Raw genomic sequence first — 24661 nt, forward strand, 5'->3', positions numbered from 1 at the left:
CATCTGTTTGGGACAGATCATTAGTGCCAAGATGTACAATAGCCTCCACATCACAGTCCTTGCTGGCATTCTTGATTATTTTAGAAATACGCTTCTTGTCCCTACTGGCAGTAGCACCTAGAAGACACCTGACCTCTTTCAAAACCTCTGTGTCCTTTCCTAAATTTACATCCCTTATAATTGAATCACCAACCAGAAGGTGGCTTCTCTTTTTGGATGCCTTTCTGTTCTTGCATGACTGGTGTGTAATACCAGATTCACACTTCTCCCTGTCAAAAACAAGTTTTTCATCTTGGACCACAATCCCCTGCTTATTTGAGTTATTATCACAGATACCTTTACCTGTCTCCTTAATGTTCCTATTAAGGTCAGAAAGGGCACTGTATCTGTTGTGCAGGGACACAGCGAAAGCTTTGTGTTTATGGTTCACAGATCTCACCCTGCCGGATCCCACGGTTGTCCACACTGCCCTTCTCCTGCAGGATCTTTGTGGTAGAGGGGGCTGATAGCACGGAGGCTCAATAGGGTAGAAGGGCTGAACTGGACACCTAATTTCTGCCTGAAGAGCACAGATTACAGACCCTAGATAAATAATCTGTCCTTGTAGACTAGTGATTTGTTTACAGATAGGACAGTTTCCAAGTTTGAAAAGGGTACTGCGAAAGACAGCTGCAAAACAAGTGTTAATGTTATGCCCTACTTCAGGGGTAGGCAACCTCGGCTCTTTTATGACTCATGGACTTCAACTGAGTCAGCATAGCTGACTCAGGAATTCTGGGAGTTGAAGCCCATGAGTCATAAAAGAGCCGAGGTTGCCTACCCCTGCCCTAGTTATATATATCATAACAGAACACTGTATAAATTCATGCTTTCTGAAAGATTCAATAGGAGAAGAAAAAATACTTAATGACAATCTGAAGAAACGTGACATTCTAGGAGCCATTTGTTTCCTTTAAAAAAAATCTGAAAAATAATTGTTACTCCATATATATGCTGAAATACACGCTTGAGCACATTGCATATCTACTCTAGTGGTTTTGAATTCTTTATTATTCAAATTGGCTAAAAATTGAAAGTCATAATCTCTAACTCTTACACAGACTATATATTTATTTTTTATTTATTTTAATTCCATTTATATCCCACCCTTCTCCGAAGACTCAGGGCGGCTTACAAGCTTAGCAGTAGCCTTCATTCTATGTATATGCCTGCTTATTAGGGCTTTTACACCTCCCCCCAAGCGGCATTATATATAACTTTAAATTTTAGCAACAATCTTCTAAATGTGCCCTCCACCAACTTGCATTAAAGTTTCGGTTACAAGGACAAGTACAAACTTTATAGGGGAATGTTTGGGTTTTGTTTTGGCCTGAAATCTGCATTGGCCAGGATGATAGTGCACACTCAGTGAAGCTATATGTATATAATCAAGACCAAACTTCTCTCTCTCTTTCTTCACATTTGTATTGGAAAAAATATTCAAAGTAAAACTCACAGCTTTTTATTCCACTTTCCACTGAAATGGACAGGCCTTGATGGCTCTGAGGGCTTCAAAAATCAATTTCGGGTCCCTGGTATAATAAGGGATTATTGTGTAAAAAAATGTGGAGGTTAGGTTGCCTTGAATAGTTGCCAAAAAATTCATTTTTGAATTTTTTTCCGGTTCATTTTGAAACATACTTATAAATAAAATATTTTTATTACTTATTCATTCCATCACATAGCCATATGAAGGACTACGACCTCAGGATCTTCGAAAGCTCAAAGATATGCTGATTGTAGAATCTGCTGATATGCTGCAAGCACCATTATTTACTGCCGAAGCTTTGCTCCGAGCTCATGGTAATCAGCAAAATTTTAATAACAAAATATGCTAATATGTTTTTCCTCTGCTTTTCTAATAAAAATGACAGACTGTTGTAAACGCAAATTGCTTACATACTTTATTCGATTTTGCATTTCTGGTAATTTAATCCATTCCTTATGTTGCAAAGTATAAAATCGTTTTTAATGTTGATACTAGTGAGATTATATTTAGCATTTTAATGATCATCATGAAAAAATAATAATTTTATTGGTGCCTGGACACTAAATGTTGGAAATCATTTTCCTCTGATGCTAGATAGGTCCTCTCTTTATGAAAGTATAACCAGTGGTGGGATTCATTCAGTCAGTTTGCACCTGTTTGGCAGAACCGTTAGCTAATTTTTTGTTGCCCAGGCCCAGAATGGACTTCCAGAAGCGGCATCCACACAAGGAACTGGTTGTTCATATATTTGAATCCCACCACTGAGAATATCCTAATAGTGATGTTAATTGCAGATATATCTCTTTTATGGAATTCTTAGCTGCAAGAGAAGGGAAATAGATTGAATTATTTATTCCTTTTCTTGAAGAATAAAATATATTAGATAAGACTAATCAACTTAAAGCTAACAGTTCTTACGTTTATAGCAAGGATGGAGATTTATGACAATTTTTTGAATATTTCTACAGTCCAATTAATAATCCAGAATAAGGTGAGATTTGGATCATGATTTGATTTAGTCACATTCTTTAAAGAATTAACTCAAATTTTAGAGATTTAGACTAATTTACTTAAATAGGTTCAGATGATTGATCTCATTTATGTGCAAATTCAAGGTAAGAATCAAGATCATGTGAAGTGTTAATACCACTTTATAATGCCTTGGTAAGACCACAGTTGGAATACTGCATCTAGTTTTGGTCACCATGATGTAAAAAAGATGTTGAGACTCTAGAAAGAGTGCAAAGAAGAGCAACAAAAATGATCAGGGGACTGGAAGCTAAAATATATAAGGAATGGTGCTGGAATTTTAATTTTCTGGGATACAAAACGATATAGATTAGACACACCACTTAAAGCACTGGAGTTCTTTGATAGAAGACCTGCTGCCGGCGTCAACTTCCCTCCGCCCAGTGTGCTCCCACAGAGTGGGCCTCCTCAGGGTGCCTCCGATCAGAGAATGTCGATTGGTGGCCCCCAGGGGGAGGGCATTCTCTGTAGGCGCGCCAGACCTATGGAACCGCTTGCCGGTTGAGCTCCGGACGGCCCCCGACCTTCGCTCCTTCCGACGCGATCTAAAAACTTATTTATTTGAACAATCCGGCCTGGTCTGATGGGGTTGGGGTTTGGATTTGGTTTTGACATTTTTTTAATCATTGTTTTATATTGGGCATAATTATTTAATTCTTTTTAACTTTTGTATGTATATTTTGATATTTATTGCCCTGTACACCGCCCTGAGTCCTTCGGGAGAAGGGCGGTATAAAAATTTAATAAATATAAAATATAAATATAGTCACCGAGCCTCTCTGGAGAGAGATGCCCCGGAACCCAAAAAATAAGAGGAAATGACAGCTGAAGACGAGGCTGACCAAGGAGCAAGGGAAGAGACCAAAGCCTCCTATTCAGAAGAAGGCGCGAGACCAAGAGACCAGAGACACATAAGATCGACTAGGAGATTAAGACCTAAATATAATTGAAAAGGATGGAGGAGACTGGGATACTATCAATAAATATTAATGGTTTAAACTCCCCCTCAGAAAGGAGAAAATTTTTTACACGTTTACAAAAATTAAACATGGATATAATTTGTCTTCAGGAAACGCATAGTAAGAGGCAACATATTAAAATTCTAGAGCAACCAAAATTGGCACTTTTCTTTGCATTGGCATCTCAAAAGAAAAGAGGAGTAGCTTTTTATATCAAAGAAAAGATGACTCCCAAACAAATCTACGCTGATGAAGAAGGGAGAATCTTAATGGTGGAAATTATGATGGACCAAAAGCAAATATTAATGATTGGAATATATGCGCCGAATGACAAACAAGAACAATTTTATCTTGAATTCCACAAGAAAATATTAGATCTAAACTACCAAAACTTCTTTATAATGGGAGATTTTAATGCAATAGTGGATGGAACTTTGGACTATAAAAGTGCTAAGCAAGGAAAGAAAGGAGGAAATCTGTTACCTAGAGCATTTTCAAAGGTGATAGAAGAATTCAGCATTCTAGACATATGGCGAGAGAAAAACCCAGAGAAATTACAATATACATTTTACTCAAATAGACATAAAACATGGTCAAGAATTGACATGATATGGATTTCGTTGGACCTGAAATTGATGATTCAAGAGGTGGAAATTGAAACGAATGACTGGGCAGACCATAATCCAATAAAAATGACTTGGAAAGGAATTAAGAAGAAACCTAGATGGTATCTAAACAAATCGATATTGAAGGGAAAAGAATTTCTACAACTAGTGACAAAGGAAATGGAATTTTTCTTCAAAATAAACAAGAAGGAAGAAACATCACTCCAAAATGTTTGGGACACTGCTAAAGCATACTTTAGAGGCCTGGCTATAACTTATATTGCTAAGAAGAATAAAGAACAGAAATGATTACAATTAACTTTGAGGGAGGAACTTTGAAACCTAGAATCTGATCTACAAATAGACTCAGATAAAGTTACACTCAGGAAACAAATGGAAATAATAAAGCATAAACTAAACGTAGCTGACATGGAATCAATGGCTCAACAGGTTAAATGGGCCAAACAGAACTTCTTTGAAAACACTAATAAACCGGGAAGATGGTTAGGATATAGACTGGAAAAAGAAAAAGAAAAGAAAATGATAAAGAAACTACAAGATACAAAAGGAGAAATACAGTTTCAAAATGATGCAATGAAAAAAATTGTTAAAGAATATTATGAGACACTTTACAAAGCAAAGGAAGTCTCTAAGGAAGAAATACAGCAGTACTTAAAAAAAGCAAACCTGCCAAAAGTCCCCCAGAGTATTCACAATATATTAAATGAACCAATATCAATGATGGAGATTACAGAAGCTATAAAAAGGCAAAACAAGGATAAGACTCCGGGGCCAGACAGACTACCTGCAGAATTTTACACTGCGTTGCAAGATGTCTTAACTCCAACCTTGAAAAATTTCTGCAATGAAATTCTCCTGGAAACTAAAATACCAAACACATGGACTGAAGCTAATATTACCTTAATACCCAAAGAAGATACAGACTTGACACATATAAAAAATTACAGACCAATATCATTATTAAACGTGGATTATAAAATCTTTGCTTTGATAATGGCAGAAAGAATTAAGAAATTTTTGAATGAATTTATACATACAGACCAAAATGGTTTTTTACCAAAAAGACACATAAAAAATAACTTAAGAACAATCCTGGATGTTTTAGAGTACTACGAAGCTCATCCAGGGAAACAGGTGGTATTGATATTTCTTGATGCACAAAAAGCATTTGATAATCTAAATTGGCAGTTTATGTTTCAGCAACTCGTTGAAATGGACTTTGGGGGAAACTTTATGTATGCAATTCATGCAATTTATGATAAACAGACTGCCAGAATAATTGTAAATGGAGACTATACAGAAAATTTCAGTATTAAAAAGTGCACAAGACAGGGATGCCCTCTATCCCCACTACTATTCATATTAACCTTGGAAGTACTGAATAGAAATATTAGACAAGATTGCGAGATTAAAGGATTAGAGATTAAGGGTGAAAAATACAAATTGCAAGCGTTTACGGATGACCTGGTTTTTATATTAGAACCTTTGGAAACAAGCACAAAATTGTTGGATACAATAGAACAATATGGAGACATCGCAGGCCTGATAATAAATAGAGAAAACACTAAAGTTTTGACAAAGAACTTAACAGAAAAACTAAAAACGCATTTTATAAGAAAAACAAATCTTCAAACAGTTAAAAAAGTTGAGTATTTGGGAATTTATCTAACAGCAAGGTGTATAACAGTAAAAGAGGATAACTGGACTTCTGGGTGGTGCTTCAGCGGCGAGGACGGTCGGATTCAACCACCAGCCCTTCAATCCCGTTTAAGTGGCGGAATAGCTGGCGATCAGCTGTTCCGCCGCTCGAAAACCCTTCTCGGGCAAAGAGGGAAGGGGGAGCTTTCAGGTAGGGGTAGAGCTCCCCTAAAGCCCCAGAACATTTGTTCTGGGGCATGAAGGGTGAGAGCCCCCCTGAAGCCTGGAAATGCTCTGGACGAAGGACTCTTCTGCTTTAGCAGAACAAGACGCTGAATCCACTCCTGCCGGATCTGATTGACATCTTGAGTGATGGTAGCAGCAGAGCTGATGCAGAAGCAGTATAAATATCAAGTACAAAGCTTTAACTCTGAAACTCAAACTCTCTTCCTGCTCCAACGATCATATTGAAAGAAGGGGAAGATGGTGCCTGACTGATTTTTTTTTCTTTTTAACAAGAAGCGAAAGTGTTTTTTTTCAAAGTAAAGTGACTGAACTGAGTAGGAATATGTAAAATGGACTTTTAAACCTTAAAAGATCTAGTTATAATTTGGAGGTGCTAAAAAGTTATTTTCAAGATTTGGATATTTCACAGTTTAACTACAAAGTAATAAATGGACTGGAAAGTGAAAGTGTGTATTGAAAGTTATTAGTTGCAAAAATGGCTCCCAAACCGCATAGACCCGTTTTTAAAAGTGCGGAGGCATTGTTTCTTCAGCAATCTGGAACGCAGTCTTTGAAGTTACCTCCCAAAGCTGCTGCATCTGTATTGACTTTAAAAGATTTACAATATGCTCTAAACGATGGCTTAAAAATTCAGTCTGAAAAAATATTTGAGAAGGTGGCAGAATTTATTGGAAAGGAGAGTAAGAAAATAAGGGAGGATACTTTGATGGCACTTCAAGTGTTTTCAGGCTGTATTGAGAACCTGGATGAATGTGTGGAAGAAGTGAAACAAAATAATCTGATGCTGGAGGCTAAAATGGGTGAAGTGGAGAATAAAATGGAAAAACTTGAAGATGAAATGATGATGAGGCAATATAGAGATATGGAATTCGCCTTGAGGATCAGAGGCTTGAAAGAAAATCCGCAGGAGAATCTGGAAGAGACGTTGGTGGATGCCCTGGTGCCTATTTTGGGGTTTCAACCTGAGGATTTTTTTGGGAAGATAGATAAAGTATTTCATGTTAATTCTTGGATTGCTAAACAAAGGAAACTGCCAAGGGATGTGGTTGTGTATTTTACAAAGAGAAGGATTAGAAATGAGATCATTCAAATCTCTTGTAATAAAAGACTTAAAGTGGCCAATCAGGAGGTTCTGATTCTGAAAGAGATTCCTCCAAGAATTTTGAGAAAAAGGAAAGATTTTTTCTTTCTGACAGATGAATTAAAGAAACAACAGCTTCGGTTCAGGTGGGAGATACCATCGGGGATTGTGGTGAATTATTCTGGAGAAAGATATTGTCTTAATGCAGTAGGGAAGGCACGTGATTTTTATTCTAATGTATTGAAAGCAGGCTTACCGTCATTCTCTGGGATCCCCACCTGCCTCTGTCGCTCACAACTCGGCGGATGCCTTAGTGGAAGCCTGGGAAAGGGCAGCCACTGAGGCACTGGACCGAGTTGTACCCTTGCGGCCCCTGACCCGGTGCAGATCCCAACGAGCTCCATGGTTTTCCACGGAGCTCCGGGAGATGAAGCGTCGGAAACGGGGCCTAGAGAGCTGCTGGAGGTCCAGCCAATCCGAATCCGACCGGTTGCAGTTAAGAACCTATATTAGGTCTTATCTCGCAGCGATGAGGGTGGCGAGGTGTAATTACTTCTCTGCCCTCATCGCGTCCGCAGATAATCGCCCGGCCGCCCTGTTTAGGGTGACCCGCTCCCTCCTTAATCAGGAGGTGAGAGAGGATCCCTTGCAGGGTCGTGCCGAGGAGTTTGGTCAACATCTGTCGGATAAAATCACTCGGATTCGGACCGGTTTGGACTCCAGCTGGGCAGAGTCTAACGATCAGGACACGGGCGGTCTTGTAAATGTTATCTGGGAGGAGTTTGATTCTGTGACCCCTGATGAAGTGGACAGGATTATGGGGAGGTTGAGCTCCACCACATGTTTATTGGATCCGTGCCCTTCTTGGCTGGTTTATGCAGCTAGGGAGAGGACATGAAGCTGGTTCCAGGCGGTTATATCTGCTTCTTTGAGTGAGGGTAATTTCCCCACCGTCTTGAAGGAGGCGGTGGTGAGACCTCTCCTCAAGAAGCCTGCCTTGGACCTAGCTGTGTTAAATAACTTTCGTCCAGTCTCCAACCTTCGCTTTCTTGCGAAGGTTGTTGAGAGTGTGGTGGCGCATCAGCTCCCTCTGGTCCTGGATGAAGCGGATTATCTGGACCCGTACCAATCGGGTTTCAGGCCCGGGTACAGCACGGAGATGGCATTGGTCGCTCTGGTGAATGATCTCTGGAGGGCCCGGGATAGGGGATATTCCTCTGTCCTAGTCCTATTAGACCTCTCGGCGGCTTTCGATACCATCGACCATGGTATCCTGCTGCGGCGTCTCAGGGGATTGGGAGTGGGAGGCACGGTTCTTCGGTGGTTCTCCTCCTATCTCCTGGGACGTTCGCAGTCGGTGTTGGCAGGGGGGCAGAGATCGGCCCCTAGGTCTCTCGTTTGTGGAGTTCCTCAGGGGTCGGTTCTCTCGCCTCTCCTGTTCAACATCTACATGAAACCGCTGGGCGAGATCATTCGTGGTTTTGGAGTTGGGTATCATCAATATGCTGATGATACCCAACTTTTCATTTCGACCCCAAACCACCCCAGTGATGCCCTTGCTGTGATGTCCCGTTGCCTGGAGGCAGTTCGGGTCTGGATGGGGAGGAACAGACTTCAACTCAACCCTGACAAGACTGAGTGGCTGTACATTCCGGCATCCCGGGACATTCAAAATGTTCCATCACTTTCTATGGGGGGTGAGTTTTTACCCCCCGTGGATAGGGCTCGCAACTTGGGAGTCCTCCTAGATTCACGGCTTACCTTAGAAGATCATATAGTAGCCGTGACTAGGGGGGCTTTCGCTCAGGTTCGCCTGGTGCGTCAGTTGCGGCCTTATCTAGACCGGGATGCCCTGTGTACGGTCACTCATGCGCTCGTGACCTCTCGTCTTGACTATTGCAATGCTCTCTACATGGGGCTCCCCTTGAAGACCACTCGGAGGCTCCAACTGGTACAGAATGCGGCCGCGAGAGTTGTCTTGGGAGTTTCCCGGTACTCCCATGTTACACCTTTGCTCCGCGAGCTGCATTGGTTACCAGTTGTCTTCCGGGTGAGGTTCAAGGTCTTAGTGATGGTTTTTAAGTCCTTACATGGCATGGGTCCAGAATACCTCGGGGACCACCTGCTGCCGGCGTCGACTCCCCTCCGCCCTGTGCGTTCCCACAGAGAGGGCCTCCTCAGGGTGCCTCCGGTCAGAGAATGCCGGCTGGTGGCCCCCAGGGGGAGGGCCTTCTCTGTGGGCGCCCCGGCTCTGTGGAATCAACTGCCGGTTGAGCTCCGGATGGCACCGGATCTCCGCTCCTTCCGGCGCGGGTTAAAGACCCATTTGTTCGAACAAGCTGGCCTGGCCTGATGGGGAGTTAACTAGGGTTTTAATATTTGTATATTTTTTACTGTTTTATTGGGCAATAATTTAATTCTTTTTTAACTTTTGTACTTTTGTAGTTTTATTATATGCCCTGTTCACTGCCCTGAGTCCTTCGGGAGAAGGGCGGTATAAAAATTTAATAAACTATAAACTATAAACTATTCTCAAAAGTCAAAAAAGGAAAGGACGAAGGAGAGCGACAGTTACAAGAAATAGTTTCGGAAGCTGTGCAATCCTTGGTTTTATTTAAAGATCTTAAGATTCAAAGAATGACACGGGCTGCATTTAGATTTAAGGAATAATAACAACAACAACAAAAAAAAACAACAACAATAATAGAGATTAATGGAGGACTTTGATAGAAATAAGATTTAGAAATGGAACTTGTTAAAGATTGTAGGATAATCAAGATCTAATAATGGTGGATATTTGGGGTTGGTATTTACAGTAGATCTTAAAAATTAGTATGTATGTATTTTAATGTATTTAAGAAGAGACTGGACAGCCATTTGTCTGAAATGGTATAGGGTTTCCTGCCTTAGCAGGGGGTTGGACTAGATGACCTCCAAGGTCCCTTCCAACTTATTATTATTATTATTATTATAAATTGTTAGTCTAAATGTTGAAGATGTGGTTGTGATGATGCAATGTATTATTATGTATGGTTGATTGTAAAAGATTACAATTTTAAAAGTTAAAATAACTTAGTGGAATATGTAAGGTCTTTAAGACATTGGAAGAAGGCTGATTTGTTTATTATAGAAGAATGGATTTTGAAAGTTTTGAATCAGATAGAAATGGTAGAATTTGGAATATGTGAAGAATATTTGTAATGGAGATATATTATGATGTTTAAGGAGAGTTAAAGCGCGACTGGATTTAAAGTGTAATTATAGTTAGTTAGTATATTTTAGATTAAGATTGTGAAAATAATACCCTGTAGTCTGCTTTGGGAAGTCGGGGGGGCTGGGGGAGGTAGGGGTATTGGGTGGGTTAGGGTATGGGGTGGGGTGGGGGGATGGGGTTTATGTTCAAAAATGTATTTTAAAACTTTTTAATAAAAAAGGATAACTATATAAAGTTATTAAATAAAACTGGATTTAGAAAAGTGGAAAAATATCCATCTGTCAATGCTTGGGAGAATAGCTACAATTAAAATGAATATTTTACCAAAATTACTTTTTCTATTTCAAACCATCCCAGTAAAATTAGAAAAAGCCTTCTTTGATGAAATAAATACTACTACTTTGAAATTTATTTGGCAAGGAAAAAAAGCACGAGTCAAAGTGAAAAAGCTACAGGACTTTAGAGAAAGGGGAGGATTTGGACTCCCAGATTGGAAGTTATATTACCAAGCAGCTATTTTAACGTGGATCAAAGAATGGATAACACTTAGAAATAAAAGACAACTATACCTGGAGGGGCATGACTTACAGATTGGGTGGCATGTCTTCTTATGGTATGGGAAGAACAAACCACATAGATACTTCCAGAACTACGTTACAAGAAATGCCCTTCTTTTAGAATGGGAAAAAATAAAAGAACAAATTTATATTAAGATACCTGAATGTTTTTCAACAAGCCTTCGCTTACCCAAATTTGATTAACTATGAGAAACTTGTAACATACAAAGACTTATTGGACAATGAAGGAAAATTGAAATCTAGACAAGATCTATAGCAACAAGGTATTAACCTAGCATGGTGGCCATACCTACAAATTCAAACAAGATATGAAAAAGACATGAAAATAACGGTATTTTACAAGGAACAGACAGAACTAGACCTTATATTGTTAAAAACAGATGACAAAGCTGATCAAAAAACTCTATAGACTTTTACTTAATTTAAAGATGGAGGAAGAACAAGTCAAAGAAACAGTGATAACTTTGGCAAAAAATGTCGGACATTCTATAGAGCTTGAAGAATGGGAAAAGTTATGGGACAGAAATATTAGACTAAAGCTGTATCATATAAAGAAGATTTGTATAAAATGTTCTATAGATAGCACATGACACCAGTGAGATTAGCGAAAATGTTTAAAAACACCTCAAATGTTTGTTGGAAATGTAGTCAAAGACCTGGTACTTACTACCATATCTGGTAGACATGTCCTAAAGCTAAAAGATTTTGGTTTAAGATACATTTATGGTTGGAGAAGATGATTAAAAACAAATAGAATTTAAACCAGAATTGTTCTTCCTAGGAATGATAAGGAGAGCAGTTATTTAATATTACATGTATTAACAGCAGCGAAAATTATTTATGCCCAATACTGGAAAAATGAAAATTTACCATCTGAAGAAGTATTAATAAAGAAAATACTAGATTGTGCAGAAATGGATAGATTAACTTTAGAGATTGATGAGAAAGAGGATTCAGTTTACTATAAAACTTGGACTAAATTTTATCAATGGCTAGATAACCGAATTAGAGAGAAAGGAAGGTGATATGTATTTTTGAATGTATTTTAGTAAGAAAAATATTATGGATTGAAAACTTAATATTTTTTATTATAATTCACTGTATTTATTAATGCTACCAATCATTAACTCTAATATTCCCATTTATATACATGTACCCAATGTTTGCCAAACATTGAATGTTATTGGGGGAAACCCAATCCCTGGCCCAACCTTCCCTGTATTCTAACCCCAATCCCCACCCCCCCTTTTTTCCTCCCCATCCTTATAAAAACCAATAAAACCCTTGGAAAGAAGAATATGGTGCTAGAATTGTGTATGTCTGGTTTAATAAAGAGAAGGGTGAGGGGTGACATGATAGCAGTGTTCCAATATCTCAGGGGATGCCACAAAGAAGAGGGAGTCAAGCTATTCTCCAAAGTGCCCAAAGGCAGGACAAGAAGCAATGGATAGAAACTAATCAAGGAGAGAAGCAACCTAGAAGTAAGGAGAAATTTCCTGACAGTTAGAACAATCAATCAGTGGAACAACTTGCCTCCAAAAGTTGTGATTGCTCCAGCACTGGAATTTTTAAAGAAGAGATTGGACAGTCATTTGCCTGAAATGGTATAGGGTTTCCTGCCTAAGCAGGGGGTTGGACTAGAAGACCTCCAAGACCCTTCCAACTCTATTCTATTCTATTCCATTCCATTCCATTCCATTCCATTCATAAGTAGCTATGGGAAATATATCACTCTTCACATCACCAATCGTGTCCCAAGTTTATCTCTTAGCTAACCTAAAAATCAAGTTTGATTTGGTCTACCCAGCACATACATATATAGTAAAAAAGTCATCATTGAATTAAATTTAATTCCTAATGATTTCTTGCACATACATGTGCTTCCTTGACATCAAAATAAAAGCAGTTTGCCATTGTCTTATTCCAGAATGTTTTTTTCCAATTTCTCTTATTAGCCTATTGTCCTAGCCTGCCTATGTTTTCAAGTTTAACCCAGTAATTTCAAGATCAAGATCAATCCAATTTCTCTTTAAAATAAAAACAGTTTTGAAAGTCAAACGGCATTTTTCTTTAAAAAAAACCTTCCTTCAATAGATCAGTTAGTATTTTAGCAAACAGAATTGTACTTTGTGATCTCTGCTATGCAGTCTTAAGAGCTGGAAAGCTGCTCTAAATATAATATTGTGTTTAGTCCTAATATTAAATTCTTAATTCTGAAGATTTTTCTTCACAATTACATATGCCTGTGTATGTATGTATAAGATTATAACATCTATACTTTAAAATTCTATAACATTTTGTTGAAAGATTGTTGCTTATCCTACTTTCTTGACACTTTGTTTAAGATTGGGACAGGGAAAAATTACTGGAAGCTTGGATGACTAATCCAGAGAACTGCTGCCAGCGTTCAGGTGTTCAAATGCCAACACCACCCCCAAGTGGATATAATGCCTGGGATACACTTCCTTCACCAAGAACTCCCCGGACTACTCGTTCTTCTATCACTTCTCCAGATGAAATTAGCCTCTCACCAGGGGACATTGAGACAACTATGGTAGGCTTCATTCTTAAAATGACTTTCTAGAATGATACAATATTGTATTTATTTATTAGATTTGTATCCTCCATTCTATATAAGTGCTCAAGGCAGTAGTCAGAGTTCTCTCTCCTATTTTTGTCCCTACAGTAAGAACCTTGTGGGGTAGATTGGGCTGGAAGAACATGGCTGACTCAGGGTCGTCTAGTAACTGTGTCTGAGGTGAACAAGAACTTCAGTCTTCCTGCTTCTTCATCCACCATTTTAACTAGTATATCACACTAGCATTCAATATACAACAATATATTATTTGTGCAAGTAATATTACATGATTACACTACATTTCCAAGTTGTTAAATATCTCACAGAGTCATATTTTTAAGTAGCTGCAACAGCATTTTTTAATATTAGGTAGTAGAATGAAATCTCACTTTGACCAGAAAAAATTGCTATTAAACTACAGCTTTATTAGTCTGGCTTAGGCAATACCCTTGTATGCAGAACCGAACTCATAAGCTGTAGTGAGCAAATACTCCTAATTCTATGCTGAGATGCAGGAATCATTAGAGATTTAGGTCATGTGTCCTCTTCCCACCAGTTTAAGACAAGGAAAGCATTGTGGAAGCCAGATTAACACGTGTGATTCATTTAGTGACCAGGTGATTTGCTTAACAACCATGGCAAACAGTTGTAAAATCAGATCCTGTTATGGGATAACTCATTGGAAATTCCGATTTCAATTGTGGTTGTAAATTAAGAACTAACTGCCTGTACTTTTAAGAGAGGAAAGGTGAAAACCGTAACAGTGGAAATTCCTTTTAATATTAATTTTATGATCTTTTTTGACTACTACTTTTTGTGATAAGAAAAGTACTATATTTTGTTTCATTCTGGTAGTTTTGCATTGAGAGGTCTGATATTGACAGTTCACATAATGCCCTTGTTAGTTCCATTGAAAATTTTAATTTCTGTTGTATGTAATTCCTTCATTGTACTTAGATTTTCTTGTTTCTTTTCTGTTTCTGTCTCCCTCTTACCTTACAGCAATCACTATCTAATTTTAAAAGTCAGTCTGCTAATACTCTGGTATTACAGTAGACGAGGAAGGCTATTACTATGTGGTCTTGCATATATCAGCGAGAGCATGCTACTTTTAATATGTCAAAGTTTTTCATTACAATTGGAAAATCCCTTTGAAAAACAGTCCCTTTTTAATACTACACACGCACTTTCCATTTTAAAATGAGTTCTAGAATCATGTTTTTTCATATTTGCCTTATCAGTGTCAAGCATAAACATTATTTAAATATTTATAAATGACCTGTGTATAAATGGCCTTGGCTTATGTACTCTTGTCCCATTTAAACCATAACAAAAAGGAAATACTCTTAATTTCAAAAGAACTTGTTCCAGGGAGCTCCAATTCCAGTAGTTCATTTAATGACTCTTAAAAGTTAAATACTGCTGAAAAAAGTGATTTGCAACCTGATCCTCGCACTTATTGCCATTACATTGTTCATGGTCACATGATCACAATTCAGGCACTTGACAACCAGCACTTATTTATAATAATTTCAGCGTCCTAGGGTCAGTGATTGCCATTTACAATCTTCCCAGGAGCTTCTGAGAAACAAAATTAGTGGAGCAAGCCACATTCATTAATTACTGCAGGACCATAGCAAAAACAAAAAGTCATAAAATCAGGCACAACTCATACATCACTTAGCAATGGAAGTTCCAGACACAATTGTGGTCGTACGTCAAGGACTACCTGTAAGAAAAGGCATTGTTGGTTGCTATTATTAAGAGACTTGGAAAAAGTGACTCACTATGCACTTAAGAGTGCAAGACAGACCAGAGTACACAGTTCTAGTAATTGGGTCCAAACCATTGAAAGCTTTATAGAGCCTGGAAAATAATGGGTAACTAATGAAGCTGTGGGGGAGGTGATGATGACATTAAATAAAAGCATTACTCACAATCCTTGCTACTACATTTGGGGGATATATTGCCTTGATAGGCTACTTCACAAACAGAGTATGGCAGTAATCTGGTAATTTAATGTTAGCAGTGGATGCATTGTCTATATTAGATTTCCCTCCAGGGAAGAATAGTACACCTGATTTATCAGTCAGACAGATAAAAAGTCTTCTTTCAACCAGTGTAAAAATGGCTGTTCAGTGGATTCAGAAATATATAACAATGATAGTTTAGTTGAATTAGAATGGCAATTTCTAAGCCTTGGAAAATATGACCTTGTTAAGTCTAATTTTTCATCTTAAAAAACAGAGTAAGATTTTACAGAATGGTTTTTGTTCACTGTTCTTTTGAAATGCTAGAAATGTTTGAACCAATCAATATAAGTTATTACTTTTATCTTCATTCAACTACATCTCTTCACCACCATCACCATCTCAACAGGTTGTTACTCTCAGGTTTCAGCAAAATCAGACAGGGTAGGAGGTAAATGAAATTAATAAAATGGAAGCAGACCAGACCAGACCATCTTAAATACACAGACTAATTTTAAACTGTTTTTTTTATCTGCAGTGTGAAATTTGTATGTGTAACATTTCTATCTTTGAAGATCCAGTAGATATGCCTTGTGGGCATGAATTTTGTAGAGCATGTTGGGAAGCGTAAGTACAAATTTAACTTTTTTATAAAAAACTATTTTGGATGGCCCAAAGTCTAATTATTATATTTTTAAAAAGTTTTGATAGATAAATGCTAGTTATCATCAGAAATAAATCCTATTCATTTACATTAATGTAGAAAATTTGATAATGTAATTAATTATATACTGAGTGTATTTGTCTTTCTTTTTCTTTTTTCTTTTTTGCAATCTTGCTTTCATTTGCTGGAACATATCATTCCCATTAATGGTGGGGCCTGTTTTTTCCAGGCTGGCTGATCACCATCTAGAAGGTGGCTTATTCTAAAGATAAAAAGATTAAATGCACAATAAAGCAAGTGAAACAATAAAAGAAAGGGAGAAGAGAGATAAAATCAGAGTTTTGTGCTTGTGGGTGACACTTTAACCAAGCCGTAGTCTTTCTCATAAGACTGAAACATTGAAAGTTTATTATGATAGAAACAACCCCATGCGAATCTTTTATAAGTATATTCTTCATTTTGTTGACCACCTCCAGTGTGGTTGAAAAAAACATTTAGAACTACTTGTCTAACTACAAATTGTTGGATAGTCCTGATAGATAAACTATTATTGAAAGTTAATTTTGCTCTGTATCTTTCAGGGAGCTGATATTTGTTTTTCAATCTTTATATACATTTAATAGATTTTTGAATATGAAGATTCAAGAGGGTGAAGCTCACAATATATTTTGCCCAGCGTATGATTGCTTTCAGCTTGTTCCAGTGGAGATAATAGAAAGTGTGGTTTCCAAGGAGATGGATAAACGCTACCTACAGTTTGATATTAAGGTAAACTGTGTGATTATGAGAATGTGGTTTAACCATCTGGTTGAGTTTGTTATTCTAAATTGACAAGAAATCTCTCAGAAAGGCAGGCAAATAATTGCTGCTCCACAGAAACATCAGAGTATTTGACTGCTGCACTGGAAAATAATTTATACGTTCACTTAGTCATGATCCAAATTACTCTGATAATTGAATGTATATATAATTTAAAGTTCTTTTTGGGCTTTGCATCCTATAAATCAGGGGTGTCAAACTCAATTTCATTGAGGCCCGCATCAGCATTGTGGTTGCCCTCAGGGGGCTGGGTGGGCATGGCCAGAGTGGTCACAGAAGACTGGGTAGGTGTGGCCAGGGTGGGTCTAGCTGGATGGTCACAGCTTACTGGGTGAGCATGGCTGGGATGAGCATGGTCAACTCACCATTGCTCATGTTGGGGGGCCCCTGTGGGTCGCCAGGGCTTGATCCATCAGAGGAGCCTTGCCAACCCTCTCAGGCAGCTAAGAAGCACACAGACAGCAGCACGGGCTACCTGGGCCCTGGATGGCAGGCACCCAGCCTGGCCCTTGAACTTGCTGGAAGGCGAGATTAGATGGCAGGGGCTGAGTGCACAAGCCACAGCTAGGCAGCTCAACCGGTCAGTGTCACCCCATCTGTCTTTGCTTGCCCGCGGCTGCCATGGTTGGGATGGGACAGGCAGCTCCCACACTTCTCCCACACTTTTGGAGGGCCAGCCCAGCAGTCACACCAGAGCCACCTGCGCTGCGCAGATGGCAGAGTCTCAGCTGCCTCTTGGGGACTCTTGGACTCCACAGCCCGCTGCAACCATCAGGCCAGCCCTCCAAGCAGCAGGCACAGCGGCAGCACTGGTAGCAGACAGAAGCAGAGGCGTGGGTGGGAGGCACGCAGTCCGGTTCATCAGATGCGCTAGGCGGCCACACAGCCACCTGCCCCAGCCCAGCCATGGTGGCTGCACAAACACAGATGTTGGGACAGGGCAGGAGCAGGCTGGATCATATGCCTCCCACCTCATCTCTGCCTTCACCTGCTGACAGTTCTGTGCTTGCTGCTTGGATGGCTAGCCCAGTGGTCGCAGCGGGCTGCGGAGCTCCCGAGTGTGCCAGCCAAGGGGCCAGTGGGCTGCAACTGCTGCCAGACACTGTTGGCCCCTGCGTGCTCACCGCCTCCTGTGCGTGCACTGGAGGACACCGGCCTGGGATGGGTTGGGGGGGCAGGGCCAGTCCCTCGCTATGTCCAGGGTGGCCCAGCAGGCTAAATCTGGGCCCATTGTAGGCCAGATCTGGCCTGTGGGGCTTGTGTTTGACATGTACTATAAACTTTGGACAAGCCATTGAGTAATTTAAAAAGTTATTAGCTGGGAACAATTTGTCTGATTGCAATTATTTATTTGATTGATTGATTGGCTGACTGAATTCATTTAAATCAGCCATTTACTGAGAACAATAAATAATTTTAGTATGTTGGTATTTTACAGTTTTACTTAATAAACATAGGACCTACTCTGTCCTCAGTAGCTCGCTCTCAGGTGAATCTTATTAAAGTTTCCTATCACTGTAACATTTTGTTTTTAAATTATATTAATAATTCAATGTGCATAAAATTTGTACCGCATAATTCTTGGGATACGTGTTTAAAATCAGTAAAGTTATTTAGCTTGATATATTTTTATACTTAACAGTTATTTTAAACCATATAGCTACTTCAGACTACTCAGCTTTTTCATCAACTGTATAGAAAGATTTAGTTCATAATGGAAACTAATTTCCAGTTCCATTTTTTAAATCTTCTTTTTAGGCCTTTGTTGAAAATAATCCTTCTATTAAATGGTGCCCTACACCAGCCTGTGAAAGAGCAGTCAGGCTAACAAGACAAGGATCTAATACAACTGGTTCAGAAACACTTAGTTTCCCATTATTAAGAGCCCCTGCTGTGGATTGTGGGAAAGGACATCTTTTCTGCTGGTAATGTTTGTTTGATTTTGATCCTGGAATTTTACTGGACTAGTTTTAAAAGCCGCGTATAAGCATTAAAATAATTAACACTTGTGGGAGCTGATATAATTCATGTTTTGTAAATATATTTTTGCCTGTCTTCAATATTCTGATTTTATTTAAATAAATGTTTTTAATTCAAATTGTTCAATAGTTGAATAAAAAATTAATTATTAGATTTTAGTGGTCTTTTTAATTGGATGTTCAGTGCAGATAGTCCTTGATTAATAATCACTTATTCAAAGTTACAACAGCGCTGAATGAGTGGTATTTATGACTTACCATCAAAGTTCTGGCCATCTGGGCACTTGGCAACCAGCTTGCAGTATCCCACAGTCACATGATTGCAATTTGAGACCTTCCTTGCTGGTTTCCCACAAGCAAAGTCAATGAGGAAGCTGACAGGGAAGGTTTCAGGTCACTCAAGTACGTCTCTTCCACCCTGCAGCAACCAGTCCAGTCCTGCCACATGTCCACTGCACCTCACCAGCCACTCATATACCGTCCAACACCCTGCAGCAGCCACTTTGAGCCCCATCATGCTTGCATCACACAAGTCCATCCTACACTCTGGGGCAGCTATCCCAAGCCTGTCACACTCATAACACACTGCCCTACTGAGCTTATTTTGGCCTTCCATGTACACTTACAGCTTCCACTTCTGTACCCTATAGTAGCCAGTGAGTCCTACTTTACTTATTTTGCTCCACACTAGTTCTTTGCACTTTGCAGCAACCACCCAAGCCTCATATGTTGTCCCTGTCTACAGCATCCTCCCCAAGCCCCACCTTGTTTGTATTCTGCAACATTGGTCTCTTGCACACACTTCTGCACCCAGTAACCTATTACCTGCCCACCAGCCTGCTTGTGAACTTCCTAACTTTCCCACTGACTTTGCTTGTTGAAAGCCACTTAATCATCCAGAATCGTCACCTAACAATGGCATCTGGGATTGCTGGGATAATCATCGCTAATTTAATGTTGTCACATGATGTCACACTTTATGACCATACCACATAGCAATGAAAATTCTGGTCTAAGTTGTCATTGTTAACTGAGGACTACCTGCACGTCTGAATATTACCAACTTCTGATGTAAGCAATATATATTACTGTAAATTGATATTGAAAACCAGGATGTTGAAAGTTAACATTTTAATGTTGTAGTTGCAACAAACAATATATACTTTTAGTATCTAGAAGACTGGCTATTCCTAGCCATGGTCACATTTCTTTATCCATCAGGCGCCTGCTATTCTTCCTAATGCATAAAAAATTTCCTAAACTGATCTGTGAGGTTGAATTTTGAATAAGGATAGAGGGGGGGGGGGAAATAGCCCTGCTGTGTATAAGTAGTCATAATATTGCCGCTTAACCAGTTTTTAAGTATTGTTTCCTGTTCCAAAAAAAATGTGGTTGCTGAAACTTGCAAAAAGAGAATTATCTCTCTGCTTTTTTTCTGTGGAGTTTCTTACTCCTGAGAAATAGTAAGTGATGCCAATCTGCATGTAGATTGCAGAGAGGGATTAATTCTCTGCAAATGCTCAGAAGTATCATTTATATAATTCTCAAATATTTTAGAAAAAGATAAAATTATGCCCTAGCAGATGGATGAAATAGAAAGATTAACTGCCTTGAATAATTTTGGGAATCCTACCTAGATCATATAAATTTGGCCTGTTATTTGAGAGCTGATATTCAATATTTGGTCTGTCTTTAACAACAAGTGTGTTATAGTGGTATTAGATTATAACCAAGGAAGTTAAGATGCAAGTCAATAATTAACTATGGCATCTGACTGGCTGGCTTTGGGCCAATCACTTTCTGTTTCAGCCATTCTGTCTTACAGTATTGTCACGGGGGTAAAATAAATTGAGACCTGCCAGGTAAGCTGTCTTGAGGAAACACAGAATGTATATCTAATAAGTATAAGCAAGTAAACTCCTGTTCTGACTAGGCTTCATTTGTGCCCGAGAGAGAGCTTTGTTCACTTCTACGCCATATTTCAGATCTTATCTTTTGGGTTGCTTACAGCACTGTGTAGAGTTTTCTTCACTTTAGGAAAATTTCAGTGTTAGGCACCTCAATTTTCACTCTTCTTATTGTAGGACATGAAAGAAATGAAGGGAGCAATACCTAAACATACACTGTGTAGGGGTAGGATTCCCATCCTAAATCTTCTTGGGCTTTAGACAGGGCACTCTGTAGACGCGGGGCTCTTGTATGTGAATTCACACCTGGCCAGCTTAATGAGCTCTGGTAATAGATTGAAAAAATCAGTTTTTTACAATTATTCTCAAAAATTCTATAGTAAGTGTTTCATTTGTTTTAATGTGAAGTTTAGTTTTCCCCTTTTTCTAACCCTTTGTTTATTTTTAGGGAGTGTTTAGGTGAAGCTCATGAACCTTGTGATTGTGAAACTTGGAAAAACTGGCTGCAGAAAATAACAGAAATGAAACCTGAAGAGCGTAAGAATGTCCATTGTAATTTTTTTTCTTTATTTTATAGAAACTGTATGCAATGTGTTATAAGACTCATGCAGGTTACAGGACTCACTGGTGCATGGAAACCTATTGTGGACCAGGAGACCCGGACCTCTTCCCCCCATCCCACCATGCTGGGAATCTTCTACCAGTTGCAGGGCCCAATAGTATGCACAAATTGCTCCACTTATTTATTTTATTTTATTTGGGGGGGGGAGTTTGTTGTTGCTGCTGACAAGCATATCCAATTGACATGAGGCCTGGCCTTGTTACAGAGGCCACCTCAAATCATTCTGCAAGCAGCATTCTCGCAGTTGTTTGGAAGGTTCCTTTTTTTGTCTTTGCTACCTTTCTAGCCTTGAAAGTGTAGAAGGCTAGTAAAGCTGATTGCTCAAAAAGATCCTCTTTCTAGCCTTCTGAATGATCGCAAGAGCTGGCATCATTCTCCCAATCCTTTGGAAGGTTCCTCCAAATCACACGACTTGGGAAAGGAACGTTCCAAAGTATCATGTCTGTGATGTCCACTTGCAGTATGACACAAGACAGTCTCTGTAGGAAGGCCATGCTTTGCATCGGCTGGACATACCTGCCAGTAGCTGCAAATAGATGAAAGGGTAAGTGGAGCAATTTATGTATGCTGCTGGGCCTTGTAACTGGCGTAGGTTCTTGGATGTAACGGGTAGGGAAGAGGCTTGGGCCTCCTGTGTCACGGCAGCCTTGCAGGTGCACTGGATGGGCAGCTGAGATGGGGGGAGAGATAGGCAGATGGGAGAAGTGGGAGAGGTGCAGGACCCCTGTGGTCAGTGTCACATAAATATGAAATTATAATCTCAAATGGTTTTCAAGTTCAATTAAGTTCTGTGTTAGATTTATCTTTGAAATGCAAAGTTTCTTTGAACATTGAGGGATGGTCCCACAAGTGGATCTTTTTCAGTGTTAGGTTACAAACTTTAAAAAAAACAGGAAGTGCAGTGAACCTTTTGTTTTAAGAAAATATTATATGAACATTATATGCACCTAATATTTTTGTTTCCCTCTTCAAAGTCGTGGGAGTTAGTGAAGCTTATGAAGATGCTGCCAACTGCTTATGGTTACTCACAAACTCCAAACCATGTGCCAATTGTAAATCTCCCATTCAGAAAAATGAAGGATGCAACCACATGCAGTGTGCAAAGGTGAACAAATATTGTCCAGGGTTATGACACTCCTAGACCCAATGTCTAAAGAAAAATAAAAAGAACCAGAAGGTATATTTAGTATTTTCAGAAAGACAGGCACAGTTCAGCCAAACCATATTTTAGGGTAGTATGCTGTTATAAAAAGCAACATTTATCTAAATCACATTCTAGATAATAATTCCAGATTATTCTTAGTTAATAATAATTTATCAGTTTTTGACTTTGCTAAAGGATTGATAAAGGCATGTTACTAAAGACATCACATACATAATTCCATTTGCAGTGTAGTATGGTATATACCAGAATATTGTATGTAAATCTTTTCCCTTTCTAGTGCAAATATGATTTCTGTTGGATATGCCTTGAAGAATGGAAAAAACATAGTTCTTCTACTGGAGGATATTATAGATGTACTCGCTATGAAGTAATTCAACATGTAGAAGAACAATCTAAAGAAATGACAGCAGAGGTAAGAAAATGACTTATTTTCAGAAATAGATTATCATTATATGTTATTCTCTTGTTTTGAATGTAATGGATGGTTCATACATTGTGCTAAGCTGTAATTGAGTCATAACTAGACATTTAACATTAGGTAAAAGTACCATGTTCAGCTGAACCAAGATGATGCTAAATCTAACCTTAAAAAGTATTTTTGTTAGTTAAGTATTCATCATCCATCTGTTTCCAAAATATATGTAATATGAGCCTCATAAACATTCTTCACCCGTGTCTTCTGTGCATAACAGAATTTTAAGCAAAGGTCAAAATCAGCTGTAATTGAAAACCAACCAAATTTTCTACCAGTATTCAAAATTAAAGGTACATAAAACAGATGTGAAGTAAAAGATTAAAGCCTTTCTTGTGATGAGAGGAACTGAATCATTGTTTTTGAAAATCTGTTTCAAATGTAAGCCAGAATATTCTTTACCAACAACCAAATTTGATTTAATGGTTCATAATAATAGTTGCATTACTTTGACTTAAAAAAACCCTTAATAGTTCAGTTCATTAATTGCATCATGGGAGTGTTGGTATATATTTTGAATTTGTTAAAATGTCCTACCATCTGCCTTATATTATTATTATTATTTAAACTTATATACCGCCCTTCTCCCGTAGGACCCAGGGCGGTTCACAAGTCGATTAAAACAATATAACAATACAAAAGTTAATAACAAATTAAAATAAATTAAATTATCCTTAATTAAAATCTAAAACCCTTAACTCTAATTAAAAACCCAATTGCAATAGGTTAAAAATTAAAAGTTCTCGGTCCTGGCCGGAAAGCTCAAAGAGCCAGGTCTTCAGGTCCCGGCGGAACGAACGAAAATCTGGGGCAGTCCTGAGCTCTACGGGTAACTGGTTCCAAAGGGCAGGCGCGCCCACAGAGAAGGCCCTCCCCCTGGGTGTCGCCCTCCGGCAATCCTTTGCCGACGGCACCCTGAGAAGGCCCTCCCTGTGGGAGCGCACAGGACGAAGGGAACTTGATGCCGGCAGCAGGTGTTCCCTCAGATATCCTGGACCCAAGCCATTTAGGGCTTTATAGGTCATCACCAGCATATTGAAAGCGGCAATATAGAAAAGAGATGGAGGAGGCTTCAGTTTTGAGGCCCATTATATTGGACTACAGAAGGAAAAAGAGACCTTGTGTTTTTGTAGTCAGCAACTGTCTCTTGTAAACTATTAAGCCAGAATCTCTAGTTAATAAGTAGAGGAGGCCTAACCTGACCTTTTTTTTAGAACACACCTTTTATAATTAAGGAAACCATTATGGGACCACTATTCCATCTCATCTTAGAATGGAGTGAGCATTGTATCCAGACATGTTTGGCCTCGCTTGACTTTTAAAACTCTAATTTAATATAATGCTTCCAGTGCATCTATTTGTGCAATATTCATTACTGTGTGAGAGTATATTTCTATAGTATACAATTTAAGAATTGTGGAATATTTGGTCTTGCTTATGAGGAGAATTTAAAATCAGCTTTTTTCTTCCGTTTTTAAATATTCTTTTCCAGGCTGAAAAGAAACACAAAAGATTTCAAGAACTTGATAGATTTATGCACTACTATACAAGATTTAAGAACCACGAGCTCAGCTATCAAGTATGAT

The 24661-nt window shown here is 38.8% G+C and overlaps 1 protein-coding gene across 6 annotated transcripts in view; it reads left to right on the forward strand.

Moving 5' to 3' along the window:
- Positions 1-24661, forward strand: part of ANKIB1 (ankyrin repeat and IBR domain containing 1) — a 68882-nt gene that overhangs the window by 23669 nt on the left and 20552 nt on the right. For all 6 annotated transcript variants that reach the window (XM_081343865.1, XM_081343869.1, XM_081343867.1 and 3 more), the window contains 9 exons: positions 1725-1842; positions 13245-13453; positions 15986-16074; positions 16735-16879; positions 18689-18855; positions 21265-21353; positions 22413-22543; positions 22881-23015; positions 24568-24654. In XM_081343865.1, the coding sequence (XP_081199991.1) occupies positions 1725-1842; positions 13245-13453; positions 15986-16074; positions 16735-16879; positions 18689-18855; positions 21265-21353; positions 22413-22543; positions 22881-23015; positions 24568-24654 (1170 nt within the window). The remainder of the gene's footprint in view (positions 1-1724; positions 1843-13244; positions 13454-15985; positions 16075-16734; positions 16880-18688; positions 18856-21264; positions 21354-22412; positions 22544-22880; positions 23016-24567; positions 24655-24661) is intronic.

The sequence above is a fragment of the Vipera berus genome (genome assembly GCF_964194415.1).
Source record: "Vipera berus genome assembly, chromosome: Z".
NCBI lineage: Eukaryota > Metazoa > Chordata > Lepidosauria > Squamata > Viperidae > Vipera > Vipera berus.